The sequence below is a fragment of the Phallusia mammillata genome, chromosome 7 (assembly GCF_965637545.1).
Source record: "Phallusia mammillata chromosome 7, kaPhaMamm4.hap1.1, whole genome shotgun sequence".
NCBI lineage: Eukaryota > Metazoa > Chordata > Ascidiacea > Phlebobranchia > Ascidiidae > Phallusia > Phallusia mammillata.
The window spans coordinates 18,832,605-18,856,322 of NC_137258.1; the positions used below are offsets into that span (position 1 = coordinate 18,832,605).

At 36.8% G+C, this 23,718-nt stretch overlaps 2 protein-coding genes across 3 annotated transcripts; both read right to left on the bottom strand.

Annotated features, from left to right (window-relative positions):
- Positions 1 to 1,208: 1,208 nt before the first annotated feature.
- LOC145239351 (proton-coupled zinc antiporter SLC30A1-like) lies at positions 1,209 to 11,073 on the bottom strand. The gene is made up of 11 exons (XM_080102656.1): positions 10,806 to 11,073; positions 10,389 to 10,567; positions 9,908 to 10,037; positions 9,496 to 9,668; positions 9,275 to 9,394; positions 8,495 to 8,739; positions 6,001 to 6,130; positions 4,414 to 4,557; positions 3,530 to 3,572; positions 2,843 to 2,905; positions 1,209 to 2,391 (listed from the first exon to the last, which is right to left on the bottom strand). Exons 1-11 carry the CDS (start codon positions 11,011 to 11,013, stop codon positions 2,291 to 2,293), a joined length of 1,536 nt encoding a protein of 511 aa, XP_079958782.1. The 5' UTR covers positions 11,014 to 11,073; the 3' UTR covers positions 1,209 to 2,290.
- Positions 11,074 to 18,560: 7,487 nt separating this feature from the next.
- Positions 18,561 to 23,682, bottom strand: LOC145239353 (proton-coupled zinc antiporter SLC30A1-like). Of its 2 annotated transcripts, none has more exons than XM_080102658.1 (8): positions 23,042 to 23,682; positions 22,637 to 22,789; positions 21,264 to 21,462; positions 20,876 to 21,054; positions 20,305 to 20,434; positions 19,868 to 20,031; positions 19,647 to 19,763; positions 18,561 to 18,693 (listed from the first exon to the last, which is right to left on the bottom strand). In XM_080102658.1, the coding sequence occupies exons 3-8, from the start codon at positions 21,457 to 21,459 to the stop codon at positions 18,688 to 18,690; spliced, it is 792 nt and encodes a 263-aa protein (XP_079958784.1). In that variant the 5' UTR covers positions 21,460 to 21,462; positions 22,637 to 22,789; positions 23,042 to 23,682; the 3' UTR covers positions 18,561 to 18,687. The 2 variants fall into 2 exon arrangements, with proteins under 2 accessions (XP_079958784.1, XP_079958783.1); XM_080102657.1 differs by having other exon boundaries at positions 21,264 to 21,473.
- Between the last annotated feature and the right edge of the window lie 36 nt (positions 23,683 to 23,718).

Sequence of the window (23,718 nt, forward strand, 5' to 3'; positions counted from 1 at the left end):
CACAATTTAACACCAACTTCACAAAGAGAGCAAGAAACCTAAAATGTTTGTGCAAGGAATGGGAGTCTAATTCGTCTAATGTGTGCAAATCTTTAGAGAGCTTTTGTTTAGTGTTTCACGCAATAAAGAGACAGAGTGGATCTCAGGTAACATCTGGGTCTGAAATGTTGACCTCTGAATCTGCGGTTCGTTGCCAATTTAACACCAAACACCTGGCAGTGGCCGTTGTGTGTGGTCCTACGCCTATGTGGGGTTTCATTATGGGGAAAATAGCTTTGATGTCGTAAAAAGCCTGAAATGCATTGATTATGTCGTAAAAATGCCTAATTTTTCTAATATGCGTTAACGTTTCTTAAATGAGCAAAAGATTATGTACAATGTAGGTTTTTGAGCAGATGCAATTAAAGTAAAAAAATTTATGAAGTGAATTGGCCCAGGACGCGTCAATATTACTTTAAAATGTATTTGACTTATAATCTCCTCGGTCGAAGTTAATGTAAACACATTGTTCGTTATTGTGTTCAAGCGAAGTGCTTTCTTGCATTTTTTTCCTTGTTAACAATAGTATGTTGCCTTGCATTTTCATTTCACGTTCCTGATTTTGTTTTGAATGCTTCGTTAAGTTGCCATTTCCTGTACGTACAACGGTATTCTTCTGTAAGGCTGGCTAGAAGATTTTTTCAAATTAAAATATCTTTGGCGCGTGAGTGGCAGATTGGCTCATGACGCAAAGTAGTATAACACACCTTGGCAGCCTACTCTGTAATGCTTTTGGTTCATGTAAATTACAGTTCATTTTGGACCAGTACTTTTAAAACCTTTCGACTAAAATTTTGACTTCTTTTATAATATACGAGGCAAAATAATTTCAAACCATCAGCTATTGTCAGTAATGCTCTGCAAAAGAAAAATGTTTGAGCTGATTTTGTATTTTACTGTCTTGGCGTGATTGATATAATTGAATATCTTAATATTTGAATAAAAAACAGAAAAATATGATTTATCCATATCGGAAGTCAAGTTACCATTAAATTGTATTGGAATATTTTCCCTATGATAGGCCTTATAAAGATGATTTAACAGGTTCCCAATAATTGATGTGCAGTTTTTAGCAAAAGTTCTTAACTGCAACCAAGATGTCAAGAAAAATATTGTTTTTGATCAACAAATTCAGTCTCTGAGCTGTCTTTAACATAGGAAACAAATGGTCAAGTAGTAACGGGTGCTATTTCATTGTGCAGAATAAGCCGACACAAAAAATAAGAAAAGAAAAACAGACAACACGCAAAAACGTGAAGTGATGACGTACGTATTGGGTGTTCATAGAAAACATAAATTCGCGCAAGTATTGGGCTCATTGCAGCGAAAAAATGAGAGGTAAAGCAAAATTTTCAAAGTCTAGCAAGATTCGGAATTATCCGGTTCTGGGACGGGTTGAAAAGTTACTGGCAGAAATACTTTTCCCGCATTTAGTTCTGGTTTTATCCTTAAATGTTTCCGTTAAAGTGGGTAGGGTCGCATAGTATATAATAAAAGAAAACGTTAATCAGAACTGGAGTTATAAATAATAACACAAGAAATTATTTCAAGAAACATTTTCCCTCAATTAAATCATCGATTTTTGCGCTGAATTACTTGCAGTGGACGAAAAACGACAAAAAGAGTGCAAAGACGCGGCGGGTTTCGAACCATCGACCTCGTAACTACAAGTCAAAAGACAAGGCAAGTAATTGGTGGACTTGCAAAATGTGGCGAATTGGTAATATACTGCTGTTGGCATGCGAGAGCAGTATGGACGGTTTATAGAAGAAGAAAATTACTGGAAGCTTTTTTTCAGCAAAATAGTGAAAACTCGGTATTTTGAATTATTTATTTAGCGGATAAATAGGGGTAGTGTTGGGAAGTAAGTTTTTGAAAATTTTACATCAAGAACTAATTTTTTGGGTTAGTTTCATTGATTTTTTAATGATAATAACTAACCCAAACCCTAATAGCCCTAACCGTAGGCATGCTTTGAGATATGCCGTTTTCAAAAAGATTTGTGCTCTTTGCGCCACCTATCGAAAAGTAGCTAAATGTGCGGCTGACGTGAGTTATGGGGTTGGTAACTTTTCCTAAATACCATTGCACGGATGACAGAGCTAAATAAATTTTGCTACATTCGAAAAAAAGATACATTTTGTCTTCATTCTGGACCAAACGCACATACACAAGAAAATGCCGCCGCGAACGGAAAAAATCGTTGAAAGTACAAACACAAAGTGGCGCACCAGAGCCAATAACACAGTGTTCACACACCAGCTGTTTCGTTCTCTACCACAGCTGGCAAGGTCATTACCAAACCAGGATCATCATCCACCTCCACTACGCCACCTGGTGATGAGTTTTGTTCTGTGAAAATGGTGTGATCAAAATTTTGTTGAAAAAAAATTAGGAATCACTATGTAAGACCTGGTCTATCTATCAATTTCTTTTTCAAGGCCTGATGACAAGATAAATGTGAAAATTCCTTTTATATTTAGGGTACAATTAATTTGAAAAACTTTTTGCGTTTTGGGCCTTGAAAGTGTGCCACGAAAGAAATATTGGTTGGTTGGTGTGCTTTAAAGAAAACAATGAGAACCATTGGTCTATAATCTAATTCATATCTATCCTAGTACGCCAGACCTAAGACTATCTCGTACCGAATCAATACTTTTTTACAGCATTTGATCACAGTTTTGACAGTCATAGAATAATATAAACTCGAAAGCAACCAACCAAATCTTTGCCAAAACCAGAACATTTTGCTGGAAACTTATTCTTAGTTTGTAACTTCAACAAAGTTTTAAATCTTACATACCTGGTGAATATTGCTTGGATGATGATGTAGATGAGTTAGATTTTCTTGGTGTACGTTTTGTATCTAAGATAAAAGCAAATTACGGTTAAACAGGCAAATGAATGCACGAACTTTAGATTTTGATGTTTGAAAAAAAATATAAAACTTCTACCAAATTTTCAACCGTTTGGTAAAACCAAACGAATGTCATTTCCCCCCCGTTTTAAGAAGTTAAAATTGCCAATTCATGGAACTAAACTAACACTATATACGGATTTGTTCATAAGTTTAATGGTGAAAACAACGGCCCAAGGACGTAAAAAGCGATAAGCTTTATTTTTCAAACGTTTCGGCAAATGTTCATGCCACCATCAGTGATATGAGACATCAGTTACACCCGTTTATATCAACCTGAGTTACGTGAAATAAACATAAAAACGTGCGAAACAAAACGTTGGAAAAACAAAGCATGTCGCTTTAGAACTAAAAAATGAAAGTAATGCTACCCTAAAAAACGAAGTAATTCTCTCCTGAAACGGTCAAATGACCTACAGGTTGAGGCCCACTGCCTCACTAAATAGTTTCCTTTCTCTTTTTTTTTCAGTTTGTTTATTCATTTTAATCTGTTTTTTTTACGTCTGAACATGAGTATAAGAAGTTTAGACAGTTCAGCAAAGTGTTTTTTGTTAAGGCAGGCAAATAACTTACCGGCTTCAACGCCAACTGTCGGTGATGTGTTTGAAGATCGTTTCTGCAAACAAACATTTTTGAAAAACCACTGCGCAAACTTCATCGTGACAATATCTTGCAGTTCTTGTCACATGTCAATTTTGCTGACACGAACGCAATTAAAAGATTTTTGAGGGTAATTTTCTACTACATCTCCTACAAAGCTAACATACAATATCTGCATCAGCACAAATATGAACGCGACTGACTAATGTCGCCATTACAGGGCAAACATGAGCAGTGAAAACAAATTTACATAGCTAAATTGCAAAACATGTACAGTGTAGGGTACAAAGGTAATGCCGAAATGTTTTAGATTATTAAGGTTTTTGTTTTAATGAATTTTGAACACTGATACGATATTCGCTAGATTTGCTAGTAGCAAAAAAATGTACTACGTCTTGGGGCATTTCTGCATTCATCTGACGTGCAGTGTTTGAGAAATGCGTTCCGAGACAAACAAAGTTACAATAGTAATATCTTCTATAGGTAATAGACCTTAATAGAGAAATACTAAAGAATTCGAGAGTCTAAATTAAGAGATTTTGGATAATCAAAGCAGACAATTAAATTGGATGCGCGTGCAAAAACCCAACATCAGAAAATTTAATCGATCTTTAAAATTAGGAAATTTTATCGCGTATACTGTAACAAATTCGCTCTGTTGGACAAAGGCCAAATTTAAAAATTGCAATGATCACTTTTTAAACCGGTTAAATACCAACACAGCGTCGTTTTGTACTTTTTAAACACAAACCAAACGTTCGTTGTAACGCATTTTTGTATTCTATTGCTTCACTCTGCAATACTAGAAACACAATACTTTAGAGTGAGAAAGTAAAGGACTAAACAAGTTATCTTACCGCAAGACCATTTATGCTGCAGCAGGTCTTTGTTTTGCAAGCCTCGGTCTGACATTGCATGTTACAGTGTGGAGCGGGACTTGTGTGAAATTCGGGTTGAACAGTTGACGAATGAATACCACTGTCGTGCAATCGTTTCTTAACCTGTGAAACAGACAGTTTAGATTTTTTGTTTCAAAAGATACGTTCTTTCTAGCATAAATATAAATTCAGAACCGGGATCAGACATGAAGCGTTAAAGAAGACCAGCGATCACGGCGCACTCATATATATATTATAGTATGCTCTTAAAGGCGTTGTACCGAATCAGCAGGTCGCCAAGCATTTCTAAGTGGCAGGGCATATGGGAATGCGTGTTGACCGGTTGATTCGATATAACGCCTGCAATAGGTATCACTTCTTGCGCTTTTATGGGCTTTTATTCAAAATCTAGAAGTAACAAAAATATACACAGCATTGCCAAAACTTTAATTAGCTTGGCAGTATGCTAAAACGAAAAAAATCGATTTCTTGGGAGTCTTAATTAATCACTTAAAATGAGGATTTTTATTTGAAACCCTGACGTACTGAGATATAGCAACCAAGATATACCGCAAATCCATTAATTAGCATGCCAATGCATTACCCCAGCAAAATCATGTTTGCTTAGCGGAGCCAATACCCGAATAGTGTAAATTTTGACAAAACTGGTACATTTTTAAAAGAAATTTAAACAATAGGCATTAAACGCCAAACGTAGCCTTTACATTTTACCCTGTGGTTTTCAAACTTATGCACTGATTTTAGCTGTAGAGATTGGTTTCTAGTTAGTTGTAAACGTGTCTTTTTTATTGTCAATAAATCGATAAACACACGAATTTACGTCTTTTTTGGACAAAGACTTGATGCAAGTTAAGAAATTTGGAAAAATGCAATGGCCTACCCTAGAGTGATGTTAAAGCGATGTGACTTATGTTTTGGGAAGTGTACCATTTTCTACAAATTTTCCTTATAAATGCTGCCCTTAATAAAACTTGGTTTTGAGGAAAATACGTTTTAAAAGAAGCACTACAATTGTGCAATGTTTTGCAATTTTTTAAACCATAATTTGTATCAGTACATTATGAAGCAGAATTGCGTGACAGTTTGTGACTACACAGTGACAATTTTCTTGCTGTCTCAGAAAAACAACTAAATTGACTTTAACTAACATGTAATTCGGTTACATCAACATGTGATTTTCAGGTGCCTCCGTGCAGGAGTTTGAAATTACATAGCGGGTGTAAAAATTCATGCTATTTGTTTCAAAAATGGCTTGTCAAAGTGGTGCGTCCAACCGCTTAAATTTTTTTATGTCACAGAAAAAATGTGCTCACTGCATTTGAAAAATCGCTTTTTAGGCTAACAGTTAAATTAAGAATACAGATATGCAAGTCAATTGCATGAAGAACCTGGGGTTTTTAAAGGCCTGGTATACGACAACGTAATATCCAAGATTACCGTACTTTGTATGATGGTGTTTTGACAAAATGCAAAAAAACGTATGTGGCCAGAACGGTAAACGGTCAAAATATGACTCAGAAAAACAAAAAAAAAAGGGCAACCTACTATTTTCGCTACACTCAGATAGGTGTCGGCGTCCTTGCATTGCAAATGAACAGTTGCAACCAACTTCTCCCCCGTCAACTGCCATATATGGAAGTCGTGGATTTCTTGAACGCCTTCGATCTTTTCAATCCTAATAAGAAACAATAAACGTTGAACGCCTGAGAGACGGAATAGCTTTTTTTAAGCTTGGATATGATCTTTTGGACAAATACACAAAAACTAAAGAGCAAATTTGTGGTTTAAAACGTGTTAGGCAGTGGTGGAATTCAAATTTTTTTTCCAGTCGGTTCTATCACTAAAGTCCTATTTTTCAGCCGGTCCTGTGACAAAACGTCCATATTGACAGTAACCAGTAATACTAACCGGTTCGCTGATCTCATAAAATTGCGTGAGGCGGTTCTGTAGAACCGGTGCGAACCGGCTGAACCCTATAACACTGTTAGGCAACTTTATAAAAACATGCACCTTCCTTAGAACAAGTTTCTATAACTATATTTAAATAAAAAGTTCAATTTCAATATAGACGCATGTGATTAAATTTGTTCAATGAGCACCGCAATGTGAAGTTACACACATCACAAATTTGTCTGCAAAATCTTTGACAAAAAAACTGGTAAGGGCCTTCTATACGCGCCTTCTGAAAGCCTTACTTCATCGAAAATGTCACAGTCGAAAGGCATTGGTTAGCGTACAAAAAGTTAAACCGCATCAAGCGTTGTGAGCCGAACACTGGTCGCAGTTTGACCTCCAATTACATAACACATCTAGTATAATTAATAAATGACACGACTAAAGGTGCACAGATGATCCATGCTTACAAGTCGTGATTTTTTATGAACACACGCCAGACATATCTGAATATAAAAGGTGAAAAGTCAAAAGGTGGAAGTTTCTTTCACTGATGAAACCGTATCGTTATAAACAGGAGTTTACTATGTGTGGTCTGTTTTAGCGGTTTACTATCAGTAAATAACCACTAATTGTCACAATGGTGAAAGTATAATTTAGGTGTAAACTTATTACAGGAATATAACCTCAACCCTTTTTGCCGGTATTTCTTAAAAAAATGTGTCGCTATTTTTCAGTTGGTTCGCCGATAATGGTAGTTAACCAAGGCTCTCCATAAGCGAGTAACGTTTGTTTGATGAATTTTTGTAGCAAGAAGCTATTACTTAAAGAATGGATTATTAGGGTCGCCGCAAATAAAGGTTGATAAGTCCTGTTTCAGACTTTCAGAAAGTTTGAAAGGAGGCACATGTGGTAAAGTTTTTGGCCCGAAACAAAAGGTTTGGTTTGATAGTCTCTGTATGTGTATGATTGTGCGAATAGAGACAATGCGTTTCCGACAAAACTGTAAGCATTTAAACGACCGGTACAATGAATAACAGTAGAACTGTCGCACTGTCATTGATCAAACAGGCGAAACTTAGTGGCATTACTAATCAAAATGCAAAATATTGCTATGCAAGCGCTATTTCTATAAACAGTGCATGACATGAGTTATACCGCTATAAAAACGTCACTGCATTGTTTTATGACGCCACATCGTGCAGCCATAGCAGTTTGTAACACTGGTATTTTGTTGTAGCACAAGCATTAATTGTGATCAAAACTAGTACGGTTGCTGTATTCACCCGAACGAGCTTGATAGATGTTCTTGCAATAAACAATACCTCAAAGCGTTACTTTGTTTACAAATTTTGAGGCTTTTCACGAGTGCAGCCGAGTGCACTTAACACCAGACCGCGAGGTGTGATCGAAAAGATAGGGTACCGCGCAATTTCTAAATTGTCGGGGTAAATTATAAAGCGACAGGCCTATTGAAGACGCCATTTCGAAGCAAACGTTGGGACAAAAATATTACCAGAAAACAAATTTACGTGAATGCCTCTAACTGCGTCTGTATTTTACCAAAAAAAGAATAATCTCCGTTTGATTTTGTAACCGCACATATCACCCGTATAATTTTCAAATCGCGAGGCCATTACAGTCCTGGTGACGAATGTTCACAAAATTTATCAACTATCATTTTGTGTTGTGGGTGTAGTTTTAGAACTGTAGATACATGGGGTTTGAGACCGTCCAGGTGTTACCTATAATGTTGCAGGTATACTATTAAACTATAAAAGGGGGTGAATCTTTTTGCAAAAGGTGCTTACGTCACTATCTTGATGCCCTGGTGGTAATCACCACTTTAAAGCTTTGATAATGCGACGTCACTATTTGAAAGCTTTGGTACTGTGACATCACTATTTTGAAGCTTAGGTAATGTGACGTCACTGTTATGATACTATTAAAATGTGACGTCACTGTTATGATAATCTGGTAATGTGACGTCACTATTTTGATGCTTTGGTAATGTGACGTCACTATTTTGATGCTTTGATCATGTGACGTCACTATTTTAATGCTTTGGTAGTATGACATCACACAAGCACTTTACATGGACAGCCGAAAAAGCGCAGAAAAGGCGCAAAAACAACCAAATACATACTTGTCTCGGATGTCGTCAAGCTGGATGTGATTGGGCACTGTCTGCAAAAGTATCAGACTTGACTGCTTGAACAGAGGAACGGTTGTGAAAATCATGATTAAAACCAGCAGTAAGCTCATCACAGGGTCGAGATAAAGAATCCAGCGGTTTTCAATGTTTAGTTCATCGACCACAATCGACGGGCACAAGAATGTTCCGTTTTCAGCAGTTGCGTTTTCCGTTGCTGGCACATCAATTGGCTCGTGCTGTTTTAAAAGTAAACAAATCATTGCTGTGTTGTTGTTTTTTCGGACGATTAACAACAACGTATTTATGCAAAGGGTGTTGGGTTTATGTGCCGGTTGAAATATTCTATTGTAAAAGGAAAAATATAAAAGGTAAGAACGGTGTCCTAAAATAATCAAACCGGAAAGTTGAGGTCACCTAACGAGCAGCACATACGTACTTATAAGTTACTTAATATTCCACCAAGGCGCAATGCACCCGATCCAAATCGATTTATTTAAAAAAAATATAAAGAGTCACGTCTGGAAAAGCTGACATGCTTATGCCTTATTTCTGAACAACGGGGTAAACAATGTTAATTCGTACTGAACAAAGCGCAAACATAGCACCAGTGCAGTGGCAATGCGTTACGTTCGATATGATATACGTAGGGCGCACGTAGACTGTAGGCGCCTCAGTGCATCCGCTCAAATGCAAAACACAACAGGACAAAAAGTGCATACGTCCTCTTATTACATTCGTCCATCAACCATGGTACACCTATCTTCTACTTACTGGAACAAGCATCATCACAGTCGCGCTGACTATTACTATTACTGAACCGAGAGCGTCGCCCAAAACATGCAAGAATACTGCCTTCATGTTCATTTGCTCCTCCATGGAAGTGTCTTGTTTCTGCACAAACAAACAACAAAGTATTGTACATATATATCAAGATTAGTGACATTGTCTATCCAACGAAAGAAAACTTATATTTCATTGCATTTTAGACTTACTGATGGTGCTACAGCTCCATTTTTAGCGGCTTCAACATCTAATGATGCATCATGGCTGTGAGAATGCTTATGGTCATGACCGTGATCGTGACCGTGACCATGGCCATGGTCATGACCTGCATGAGCATGAGAACCAAACAAGATCAAACCGATGATGTTAATCAACAATCCACCTGCAAACATTAAAAGACAATGTTGGGAATTGACAAATTTCAGTAGGTATATACACTAAATTTTTTGGGATCCAGCCCTGAAAAGTTTGTGCAGACCAGACATAATAACAATCTTGTGTATAAACCAGGGTGTGCCCAGCCTTTAGTATTATACTAAATCAAGCTGATAGGAATGCGAAATGATAGCAATGGAGAGCTGACTTCCATTTAAATGCAGTAAAATAAAATATCTTGCTTACCTCCCCCAACTGCAAGGACCAACACAGCATTAGTGACCAACTTTGGTTCATAAAACTTTTCAACAGCCTCCATTAGAATTGAAACACACAGTGCAAGCAAAAAGGTTGAATTGATTAGTGCCCCCACAACCTGATCAAACGTGTAAGATTTTACCAATCTGATTTATCAATCACATAACCACAATTACAATTCAGCAGCTGCATAAGGCTACACATTACAAATTATGAGTGAATGTGCGTTTGTGTAAAAACAACTGATTTACTATTACAAAATTATGCATACAATAAATATTTGCCACCTTTTGGAACAACAAAAATATTTGACCAATTTATAAAAACATTTACAGTTCAATATTTACTTGTTTTGAAACACCAGCACATTGTTGATACACATATGTTACTAATCATGGTGATATACCGCTGATGAAAAATGAGCATATGTTGCAACAAGGAAGAAAATCAAATAGGAAATTTCACTTGCCTCAAATCTGACCCAACCAAAAGTGTTATAGTAGCGCCGCTTTGAAGGCCATGGTGTAATTGATTCATGGGCAGTACGTTTGCTCATCCGCACTGCTACCAATGCAACAATTAAGGACAAACAATCTGAAAGCATGTGAAAGGAATCCGCAACCAAAGTAAGACTGTTTGTGATATGACCTGTAAAACAGTATTTTTGAATGGTTAAGATTTGATAATTGCCACAATAACTACCTAATGTGCAAAAAAGTTGCCACATAACAAGTATTTAATGTAGTGTCTGTAGAACTCAAGTCTGTAGAAGGCTTCAAACATTCATTAGAGTTTATGAAATGCGATTTAAATATTGTTAATTAAATGAACCAGGAAAAATTCTGGATGTCATTAAATGTGTAAAACAGTAATTATTGTAACATACCCACTAAAACTTCAGCAAGAAAGTATACTAGAATTAAAGACAACATAGATCCAAGTCGAATTGATTTTGATTTTATCCATCGAGAACAAATTCCGTTATCTTCTTCATTCTCTTCTTCCTTGTCCTCGTGCATTTGACCATTGATTAGTGAACAATCTTCCTGCATAGTTGACTCCACAGAAGATGTCTCCTTTGATTTCATTGTCATTTTGAAAGTTAAAAAAAATAATATCTGTTTTACATAAGCTGGCAAAAAAGAGAAATGTGATTAGTAACCTAATGTCATGCCACACACACTAGTTTCTATTCAGCATTGCAAACTAATCACCTAAAGTTGACATTTAGTTTCAAGACTGCACATAAAACTAATAATTACAATCCGATTAACTTGACCTCTCTGTCAAATCTTAAGTGAACTACTTGACAAATTTCAGTTCAGAAACCTACCAAAGGTTTTTGCAAAAACAAAGTTCAGAATTCAGACATACTAAATGCCAATCTCTTTGTCCTGCATTCAAGGTTAAAGGTACACATGCCTCAATACAAAAACCCTTCCAAATGGAATACTATAACAAACTCACGGATATCAAACAATTTGCGCAATTAAATGGAGGTCAACCTTAGCCGGCAACAGACGAACCCAAACCTCGAATTCGGCTTCAAATGTCAACAAAATGACACTGTTGTCATAAAATACAAATTAATTCCTCATATTATATATCGTGGAATTGCGTGTCACGAAATACGTTTTATATCTAAGCAAAACCACGTTTCAAAACGATAAAAATAGTAACAGTCCCTGATGAATGCCAAACAGACAGCGCCTTTCATTCCAATTCGTGACATAATATACGTTTATTGCCATTCCCCTAATAACATCTTTCAAATTCGTTACATAATATACGTTTATTACCACTCCCCTAATAACATCTTAAAAGATTATTATTGTACCACTTAGTGTAAACACTGCAAATATTGGATGAATTACATAGGACATGCTGTATTTAAAGCTAGACGAGGCCCCTTAAAGCGCGTGACAACCCAAACAGCCCGAGGGCAGACATTTTCAGCTGACTCGAAGGCCTAAAATTTCCAATTGAAATCCATACCCGCCAAGCTTGCTATCCAATACCTGAGCTTCACACGGCACGCTGCTACGCCGGGTGCAAACGATCCGGGGCTTGTCTACTCTAAACCGCGTTTCTCAACGCGAAGGGAAGATCTATTGATTTAGCTCTTTGAAGGCCTCAGCACGGCACTATACCCACGTGCCGGGTGCACCGTCACCATACCAATACGAAACAATCGGTTAAACAACCTTAATTGCTGCCGTTCTTGTGCTTTCGCCTTGCGCAACAAATGCTTTTGCACACAATGCTGACTCAACATGACTATGAAAAATCGCTCTAGTCTAGGCTACGTATCTGCTGCAGCCCTGAGGCGTGATGACCACACACTCTGGACCCACTGGTCCTTTGCCAATAAAATGAACAACGAAAACAACCAAAACAGTATGATAGATATTTTATCGCATTGGTTGAGTTAAAAAGTGTTTTCCCTGCTGCGTATCGCTTTACTTCTAAGGACGCCAGTAGTAAAATCCTATTAACCCATTTGCCAGTTGGCGGTTTCCTATTGCCCAGCTGTTAATTTTCGTACGATGACCTTATTGACAACAAGTTTTTCTTTTGTGTTCCGCTGTGACATATTGCCCAACAAACGCATCAATACCGAAAACCAGCTTTCCTGCATTATCACTACATCATTAAAGACTTCAATAATTAAAATTAAATAAGGTTGGGAATTGAGAATGTTTGTTGCTGTATACCCTTTGGACTTCGTACCTTACTCAAAACTCCGTATAATAGGATAATTCGACACGATAAAAGCAAGTGACCCACAATGCCCACGCTTTTTTAAGTCCTGCAATGTCGCAATATTGGTATTTTTTCTTCATCCAGGCTTTTCTGATCGTAACTCTTACCTAACAATTGCGCCACGAGCTGTGAAGTTCGGTCAAAAGTTCGACCTACGGTTGGGAGCTTTTAACTGGTGCCGCGTGCACTGCTGAGTTCGATTCTCGTAAAAAAACGGGGGAAACGCTCTAATAATTCCAGGATGACAAGTGCAAACTGTTTCACAATGGGCTGTAATTCGATTATGCGATTTATACAATGGAAGTTCATAGTACATTTGGTTAGTAAAGGTCAAAATAAAGTTTTTTTTCACTAAAGTAGATTTAATGCATTCCATCGTTGGTATTCATTGCACCTTTAACGAACTCTGTTCGTACAGATAACCGTGTTAGAAGACATGATAAAAATCCGCGATAACGCTGCTTGCTTCAGCGTTTAATGCATTACTTTGAAAAGCTTTTTTATTTATTTAAATTAGTGCTCTTGGTAACTGCAAAACAGAGCCGAAAAGCTTGGGTTTCGGTTGCTTATTGCAATCATAAACATTCAACATCAATTTAATTAGCCAAACAAAGCATATTTTGCAGAATTTTAGTCTGCCTCATTTTAAAACGTATGCTTTACTACAGCTAAAGAATATTTTTTTCTAAGTTTCAGAAAAATGTCCAACAGTAATTTAGGTTTCCAAGCAATACAAGTTTACTTCGTTTTGTAATTTTTCTCGCTATAAAACATTAAACATAGGCTAATGCTTGACCCTTCTTCTGCCAAGGAGACAGGCTTACATTTGCAGAACGTTGTCTAAAAATTGAACTACATGCAGACTTTAATTTCAAAGATAGTCTACTTATTTAATAATACACACCCTATGTAACAGTCCAACTGTCAATTTGTTTCTACTAATGTGAGACGTGTTTTACTTGCTGGAAGCGACGAAATTTAACAGATGGTAAATGTATCGTGCTCGTCACTTAATTATTCATCATTCCACGTGCTGTGCGGTTGCATTTTCAAGCTGTTAGATGTAATTATACTCCGCTGATGTGGTTACACAAAAACTACCTTGAATTCTCGCTACTGATAAAACCATACAACGTGACAAAATTACGTGTACGGCAATCCAAACTAAAATTACTGCGCGACAATTGTGCAAGAAGCAACTGAACTGAACTGTGTTTGCATTCGAACAGCCGTAACTCCCAGTAAACTATCACGACGTTCACCGCTTGATCTTTGACCTACTGATAACAAACACCCACAGTTACGACACAATAGCAGGCTGGAAGTTCTAGATTTACAAATAATGGAGTCAAGTTGCTGCAAATGACAGCCTCTGAAACAACTTACCATATTACTTTAACCACGTGCTGAGTTTTAACTTGCTCTTCTTGTGTATGTCGACCTGTTAATCGTACTTGAAAATGCTTTGATCAAAAACCGACAATCTAAACATCTTCAACGCCAGTCTTTTATCCAGAGAGTTGGTAACTGACACCATATAAAAGTCACTACTGGACAATCTTAACGAAAGCAGTTTACCAGCGCTGGATAAACGACAACTTAACTTTATTCTACATTGGTTGTGCTTGTAAACAAATACGGCACTTGAAAAGTCGCCTTCTAATCTGGCAGTTAGTAACGTTCCGTCTCCGGCAAAGCAATGCATAAGGTCAAATTTCAATCTATTTGTTTCGGAATTCGCAAATGCGGCGTTCGTTGCCAAAACATGCGTTGCTAAGTGAAAACTGTCTCGACAAGTCTTTGTGTCTGGCACAGACCTTTCGAACAAATGTGTTTATTTTCGGCCTAATTATTTACCCACGATTGCACATCGATGGTCAAAGGTATGCACGCATAATTAAATTGATAAGGTGTGATAGTTTTTAGATTCAGTAGAAAACATCAGGCCAAAATTTGAACCTTCATATTTTTTACGTCGGTATAATGTAATAGGCTACAATAAGTAACAAAAAACTTGAAAAAATAGTCCAATCCTCCAATAGCCTATATATAATCTCTAGCAAAATAATACCTTTAAGTTGACCGGCAGTAAGGAGTTGCTGGAACAATTTGTTTCTGGCCAAAAATTCGCATGTAATATGTCATATAAATGCAAAGATTTGTCCAAAAACGTTTGTTTCGTTTGGTAGGAAAATCTCATTTTTCAGCTGTCCTTATTTAATGGTTCACATCGATAGCAACCCTGCCTATACGAAACCTAATGATAATGTAACGAGTTTCTGACGCAACAAAACAATAAGGTATAAAACCTCAACAAGACATGAACCCTAAAGCTTTGTTCAAAAAGGGACATTCTAAACATCTCCACCAATCTTTTATCAAATTTTTGCATGAAGTATATTTATGTCCATTAAAACCGCTTACCACGCGGTACCATACGATATTTAGTACCACCGCTTTAAAAGCCGCCTTGTAATATAACAGTTAATAATCGTTCCGTCTTAATACAGACAGGCAATAAAAAAATGGAATCCATTTTTTCCGAATTCGCAAATCCGGCGTTCGTTGTTATGTGTAAACAGTCTCGACAATTCTTTGTGTCTGCACTGACGTCTCAAACGAATTTGTTTATTTTCAACTTACATTTACCTACGATTGCAAATCGATGGTCAAAGGCATGTACGTATAATAAGATAGACAAGTGTATTTAAAAGTAGAAATGTGGCTTTCCTATATGTCTCTATTTTATATATTCGATATCGCATTCAACGATTTACTATATACACCATTCGACCAATAAGATAATTGTTTTTGCAAGCAAAAAACAGTTGGACCCCGCACATGTGTTTTTGCGAATTGATTACGACATAAAAATGGTGCGTAATTTTTAGAAACCTTTGTATTTTTAACGTCGTTATAATGTTATACAATAAGTAATAAAAAAACACTGGAAAAAATACTCCCAACCCACCAATATGTAGGCTACAATCTTTACAAAATAATACTAGGCTATTAAGTTGACCAGAGTAACCCTTTGTTAACGAGGTTTTTTTAAGACATGTAATTCATCTCAGTTCATCAACAACGTTAAGCTAGACATATACGAAACCTAATGATATAATTTAACGAGTTTCTACACAACAAAACAATAGGATATAAACCTTGACAAGACATGAACCCTAAGCACCAACACTTAAAGTGCACATTTAACTTAATAGTAAAGGGGCGCAAAAACAGTGGATTTCTAATCACGGTTCAAGCGTGAAGCAGAATACCTCCCGCTCTGCATTGTCCTGATTGTCTGATGCACACATATTATGGGCTGTACAGGTAGCCACTGGGCCGATCTGGCTAAAAATTAATCAACAAACAAACAACACCAAGTTTGTAGAGCTCTTCTGGCAAATGTAATTTTATTCCGACGTTTCTGAATGCCATTCAGTGTTATTTACCCTGATGAAGACGACCTGTATAGGACGTTGAAACGTCGGAATAAAATTACATTTGCCAGAAGAGCTCTAAAAACTTGATATTATGCCTGGCAGCAACAGCTTACATAAACAAAGAACACCCTTCAAACAACTACTTAAAATTTCAGCAGATAAGGATTGTGAATCCAAAAAAGTTCAAAGTCAACTAAAATGCTTTACCAACCAACAAAGTATGAAACTCCTGGATCCTTGAAGCACGCGTTCTTGGCCAAACACTGGGAAAAAACAGCGTTAGACAGAAAAAAGCCCCCTTCAGGAAAAGGAACCCATAACAAATAAGGCACAAACAACGATAAATCAACGACGAATTGGCACGATTTGTCACGTCACATTTGTTTGGCTTGTATCATCGGCAATTCTTTTTGCGAGGGGTCGATTTGACGAGGTCATGCCGCCACTTGATGTCGCTCGCGCACCTTCGCCGTTTGGAATTTTTTCTTCATGCAATAAAGGTTAAAAACATTTTTGTCAAATAAACGTATTTAGTAGTTAATCATCAATTGGTCTATGGGCCTACGACAACCAATGGCGTTTAATGTTTGTCGTCTGGTTCCTGCGCAAAAAAAACTATAAAAGGCCGCAACAGGCAAGGATGTTTGTAAAGGTCGTCTATGGCCTGATTCTGTGTTTCGATTTTTAGATTAATATTTTTGTTAAATATCCTCGTTTTTTAAAAAAAGAATTGGGGATAGGTTTTCAGGTTCTTGGATGTTTGTGAAACTGCCCTACTTAATAGATTCTGTTTTTTACAGTTGTTTAGCTGATCTGTTTTTGCATCGTAATGTGTACAAGAGCATGAGACCATTATAGCGTTCGGACTAAGTGTGTTGTTTTAAGAAAGCTAATAACTTACCATCTAGCGGTGATGCGTTTAAAGATCGTTTCTGTGTAAACAAACAAGAAAGTCACAGCAGCGGACTCCAAGCACCCAGACTAGATGTGGCAAATCCTTTTATACGCTTAATGACTCAGTTGTGTAACCAATACATCAGAGGAAATATGAGCAGTGAAAATGCTTTAAAAAAACATAATTCTAACTAATATATCTTATTTCTTTGTTTATATATCTATTTTCTTTGTCTTTGTTTAGCATATATGCGAAACTCGCCCCATATATAACGTATACGTAATTCGGTGGTTTTGCCAAAAAAGGGTACTAATGCTGGTTATGATTCTAAACGCGTGGTTTATGTATTCACAGGTTCGCGGATCTCTAGCATCTAGTCCTGGCAATGTAATTTAGACTGTAAAGTTTTAAAATTAAAGATTTTCGGGTTTTTGAAACAGACAATTAAATTGGACGATTGGAAAAAAACTCGTCAGTCTGGCGATCCCTACGATTAAGCTGACATGTGCAGCATACGAGGCAGGCAACGGTGCTTGTGTTAACTTTTCGAAGGTCTACCGCTGAGCCTGAGTAGCTTAGCTGCTAGAGCGCGAGTCCCGGAAAGACTCCAGTCGTGAGTTCGAATCATCACCGCAGGGTAGATTTCTAGTCTACGCCTTGTCACATGGGAATGTTTCGTGACCCGCTGATGTTTCGTGACGTTATAACTCCTTTAAAGGAATTGGCGTACTATGATTTACATACGAGTGTGCCGTGATGACAGGTCTGATCCCAGTTACGAATTTATGTTCATCTTAAGAAATCGAGTAAAATCATAATGGCTATCCGTTAAACCAGATAATGCAAATACCAACACAATGTCGTTTTGTACTTTTTAAACACAAACTAAAAAGCACTGCGATTCATTATAACATTGGCAAGGGTTAATTAACAAATAGTAGGGCATTTTTGGGGTTTGTATTCTGTATTTTGACAAAGCAATATCGGATACATAGTAAAGCATACAGCATAAGAGGTTCTTCTTAAACAGGTTATCTTACCGTAAGACCATTTATGCTGCAGCAGGTCTTTGTTTTGCAAGCCTCGGTCTGACATTGCATGTTACAGTGTGGAGCGGGACTTGTGTGAAATTCGGGTTGAACAGTTGATGAATGAATGCCACTGTCGTGCAATCGTTTTTTTTTACCTGTAAAACAGACAGTTTAGATTTTTTTTCTTTTGATACGAAAAGTTTTTTTTACTGAGTGAATAACTGCATTCTTTAATAGAAAGGTACAATAACAGTGAAAAAAACGTTGTCCTTTTGTTATTGTACAATTTCTTTAGGTTTATTGGTGATTTTGAGACAACTGTAAGATAAAATATATGACAACGGTTCAATTGAAAATGCAGAATAAAAACTACCCCAAAAGTCCTTTCATCTGTGACACACCAAACTTTATGTTTTCGTTCAATGTTGTCAAAAACGTAAAAACAACACCGTGGGTGTTCAGAATGGTAAAAGGGTCAGAGATTTTGTCAAAAACATAAAAAAAGAACCTACTATTTTCGCTACACTCAGGTAGGTGTCGGCGTCCTTGCATTGCAAATGAACTGTTGCAACCAGTTTTTCGCCAGTCAACCGCCATATATGGAAGTCGTGGATTTCTTGAACGCCTTCGATCTTTTCAATCCTAATAAGAAGCAATAAATGTTGAACGCCTGAGAGACGGTATAGCTTTTTTTGCGATCGAAAAGATAAGGTACCACGCAAAATATAACTTGCTGGGACAATCATACTGCACCCGAGAAAAATACTAACAGAAAACAAAATTTACGCGAAGTGCCCCAAGTTGCGTCTCCCTCCGTTTGACGTTGTAACCGTGTCTGCTTAGGTAATTCGTTAAAGTGACGTTAATATTTTGATACCCTGGTAACGTGACGTCACTACTTCGATAATTTAGTAATGTGAAGTCACGCAAGTGATTTTTCATGTCATTTCTGCTGCTGTTCATTTTTCGGGTGGTTAACAATATTGTCGCCAATGTGGGCCAGTGGTTCTAATCCCATATCGGTAGCTTGCGTTTCCTTGAGCAAGAAACTAAAACGGCATTGCTCCAGCCCAGTGGTTCCCGATGGGTTGAACTAAATTGAAGTCACCAACAATCAATTTAAAAAAAATTGAATAATTCAAGTGACTTGCAATAAAACCGGGATCATTATACGCATTCAGGTGTTCTCGGCCCGCCCACCAAGGATAAGAAGCAAAAAAAACAAACAAGCAAACGTATTTTATTAAGCCAAGGGTGTTAAGTTAATGCTTTGTTTAAAATATCCTGTTGTAAGAAATATATATATATATAATGCCAAGCCTTGCAACATACACGCACACAGTGTTTTTTTAAAGGTGTTTTGGGGTTTCAAAGGTTTTCAAATTTCTCCAGCGGTTTCCCAAAATTTGGACTTATGGCTATTTTTTGGTATTTAAATGAACACTTGCGGTCACCCAAACCAAACCTTAAAAAAAAACCTGCACGCACATTTGCTCAAATGCAAAACACCAACAGGACAAATGCGCTAACATTTTGCCTATTACATGCATCCATCAATCATTGTACACCTTACTGTGAAACTATCTTCTACTTACTGGAACCATGATTACAGTCGCACTGACCATCACTATTACGGAGCCCAGAGCGTCACCCAAAACATGCAAAAATACTGCCTTCATGTTCATTTGTTCCTCCATTGACGTGTTTTGTTTCTGCACAAACAAACAACAAAGTATCATACACATATACATACAACATCAGTGACATTGTCTATTCAAAGAAAGAAAACTTATATTTCATTGCATTTTAGACTTACTGATGGTGCTACAGCTCCATTTTTAGCAGCTTCAACATCTAATGATGCATCATGGCTGTGAGAATGCTTATGGTCACTGTGATCGTGACCATGGCCATGGTCATGACCTGCATGAGCATGAGAACCAAACAACACCAATCCAACCATGTTAATCAACAATCCACCTGCAAAAAATAAAAAACAGTAAAAAAAGATTTAAAACTTTAATAGGTACAATAAATCGACAATCAAAAATATAGCATAACAATGAATTTTTAATGCTCCATCAGCAAACATGATTTTGTATTCATTACTGGGAACAGTTCTGAACAGTTTAGCAAAAACAGACAATTTGGTAGAAACCTCAGCTTACAAAATCTGAATCAAGCAGATAGAGATGCCTGTAAAGCTGACTTGCTTGAGAATTAAGAAGCAGAAAAATAAAGTATCTCGCTTACCTCCCCCAACTGCAAGGACCAACAGAGCATTAGTGACCAGCTTTGGTTCATAAAAATTTTTAACAGCCCATATTGAAATGAAAGCACATATGCCAAGCAAAACAGATGAATTAATTAGTGCTCCCACAACCTGATTAAACAAAAGTGTTGATTTATCAATTTCATAACACTTATACAACACCACAGTTAAACTACAGCGATTGCAAAAGTCTACTCATGACAGAATGTAAGATACAAAGCATTTACATAAAAAATACTGCACTGAATTACAATGACAAAATTTACAAGTACACTGTATTTTCACAATTTTTTAGGAAAACAGAACTTTCGACAAATTTTTAAATTGCGCAGCAGTGCCATGTCCCAATTCATTTAAGACATGTAGCAATGCGAAAAAAGACTTTTATACAAAAACAATGACAAAAAAGGCAAATAGCACTCTTTGATGCATAAAGAAAACACCACAGTGGGGCTGCTACACAATTATTAATACACATTTCTGAAAGCCATGATCATTTTAAACTTACCCAAATGTTGCACCAATAAAAATCAAATCAGAAATTGCCCTTACCTCAAATCTGACCCAACCAAAAGTGTTATAGTAGCGTCGTTTTGAAGGCCATGGTGTAATTGATTTATGGGCAGCATGTTTGCTCATTCGCACTGCTACTAATGCAACAATTAAGGACAAACAATCTGAAAGCATATGAAAGGAATCCGCAACCAAAGTAAGACTGTTTGTGATATGACCTGTAAAACAGTAATTTTAAAAGGTTAAGATTTGATAATTGGCACAATTACTGCATGGGATAAATTGCTCTTCAGTAATGTACTGTACTGAAACTAAACAAGCCTACAAACCTTTTTTCACGTTAATAAGATACAATTTAAATAATATAAACAAACATCATGAAACTTTTGAAAATCAAATGTGCAACACAGTAATTATTGTAACATACCCACTACAACTTCAGCAAGAAAGTACACCAATATTAACACAGATCCAAGTCGAATTGATTTTGATTTTAACCATCGAGAACAAATTCCATTATCTTTTTCATTCTCTTCTTCCTCGTCCTCGTACATTTGACCATTAATTAGTGAATAATCTTCCTGCATAGTTGACTCCACAGAAGATGTCTCCTTTGATGACATTGCCTTTGGCAGGTCTTTCAAAAATTAGTATTTGTTTCATTAAAAAACTTTAGAATGATCCAAACACATGCATTTATGCGATTTAGTTATGGTAAAAATAGTATATTTTTTTTAGTTTTGTAAAGACAAATTAGTGGAAAGCATAAACCAACCCAAACAAAAGGTTTCTTCCATATCCTTTTTTACATTATATTGTCACATATTTGCAAAACTACTAAAAAAGAAAATACTCCAATCTTCACACAGCACGCTACTGCGCTGGGTGCAAACAAATGGGGTTTGTTTCTCATTCTAGCTTTTTGAAGGCCTTAGTACCAGGCTCACCATGTGCTGAGGACATTGCCACAATGGAGCGCTTAAAACTAAAGAGGTGGAAAGCACTATTATGTAGTCACTTCAGCTTGTCTATGGTAGCCATTGCTAATTATTCAGACATTTTTTACCTGACCATAAGGACTAAAATTTTCAACAGAAATCTATACCCGCCATGCCTGCAATATAAAACCTTAACTTTGCATGACACGCTTCTGTGCCAGGTGCAAACATTCTGGGGCTTGTATAACCCCGTTCTCAATGCGAACAGAGAATCTGTCGATTTTCCTCAGCACAACACTACCCCTGTGCCTTGTGCTCTGTCACAATAGATCACTTAACACTACAGAGGTGGTAAGCACTTTTATGTAGCCACTCCACCCTGACTACCGTTGCCATTGCCAGTCAATTGGACATTTTTTAGCTGACCTGAAGGACTGAAATTTCCATCAAAACCTGAGCTTCACATGGCACTCTTTTGTGCCGGGTGCAAAAGATAGGGGCTTGTATAACCTTATTTCTTACTTTAAAGTGAAGAACTATTGATTTAGCTGTTTGACGGCTGCATTGCTAGTTGATCACTACTGCCTTGGATAGATGATCTCAATTTGGTAATTGGTGAAACACTAATTTCATAGACCTCTCCAAGGCATTTAACACTATTGAAAATACCATACTAAAACACAAACTAAAACATTATGGTATAAGTGACGGGCCATTTGATTTGCAACTAAGTTTTGTAGCCAACAAAAGTGATACACAAAAGTTAACAATGTTTTATTAAATACAAATAAACAATCACATGGCTTACCTCAGGCAAGCATATTGTCAGCACTATAGTTTCATGCGTATGTAAATGACCTACCACAAACCAGTCCCCTCCTATGCAGATTATTCACAGATGACACAACTATTTTGGCGGTCCGACTGGCATCCTCTTATTAACAGGGAATTAGTAACTGCCTATCAGCAAATAGCCACATTCCACATCCCAATCTTCTGACAGCTCACAATAGACCTAAACAAAATAATTCAATGTAGAATTACAGAAGCTGACATTTGGATTGGATGCAATAAGCTATCTAATAATTACCAGAAAACAATTTTATGTTACAATGAATATTCACATAGTTCGAATCAATCTCACCATTATTTTAAACTTTACATAGATGATGAGCTTAAATGGAAAAATGTAATATCAAAGACAAAGATATCATCCAAAATAGCTTGGTCAAAGGATAATTGCTTGTCAACAAACCTACATGGTTACCTCTTTACTTTGCTTTGGTTTATCCACATCTTCAATGTGTTACACTTGGGACGTAAATGAACACAAGACATTTTCATGTTTTTAATTAACGCCATGCTTCAAATGGAAATCTTAAAATTCATCTCATGTACAAATTCGAAAAAAATGCCTTCTGGCATCGACATCATTTAAATTGTATTTCAAACCAATATCATAAGTCCATGATCACAACACCAGGCTCAATAAATGCCAACTTCATCATCCACAAGTGTCAGTACTAAAAACTCAGTTATAAAATGCCTACAATATTTTGCAGCTAACTATTTAGCCCAAATTCCGACTCCGTCGGGGTATTTACTTATTCTTCTCCTACACGCAACATACAGTACAGTATCATAACATAAATAAAATAAACTCAACCAACATAAAATGTCATAAAGATTGCACAAACCTCAATATCCCTTGTTGACAAAAAAACGACCCTGACCGAGCACATGTGTTGTTTACAAAAAATCCAATGCGGCAGAAGAATCGTCAAGCGACAGGATTGCTTTTTTCCTCATTTTTTCATTCTGCTGCTTTACTGTTACCAATATTCACAAGGTAGGTTCAATTTTTGATGTCAAGCCGATACTTCCACACCCCTCCGTTTAGATCTATTTCGCGTTCAAAATTCTTTTGCACATTGGCTTTACAAG

Bases quoted from the DNA above. Each gene is read 5' to 3' on its own strand.
- LOC145239351 (XM_080102656.1), bottom strand. From the start codon at position 11,013: ATGACAATGAAATCAAAGGAGACATCTTCTGTGGAGTCAACTATGCAG. The intron at 10,038-10,388 runs GCAAGTGAAATT...ACGTTTGATCAG, and splicing joins TTGGTTGGGTCAGATTTGAG to GTTGTGGGGGCACTAATCAA. The intron at 4,558-6,000 runs GTAGGTTGCCCT...TCTGTTTCACAG, and splicing joins ATCTGAGTGTAGCGAAAATA to GTTAAGAAACGATTGCACGA.
- LOC145239353 (XM_080102658.1), bottom strand. From the start codon at position 21,459: ATGTCATCAAAGGAGACATCTTCTGTGGAGTCAACTATGCAGGAAGAT. The intron at 20,032-20,304 runs GTAAGCGAGATA...TATTTTTTGCAG, and splicing joins GGTCCTTGCAGTTGGGGGAG to GTGGATTGTTGATTAACATG. The intron at 19,764-19,867 runs GTAAGTCTAAAA...TTGTTTGTGCAG, and splicing joins ATGGAGCTGTAGCACCATCA to AAACAAAACACGTCAATGGA.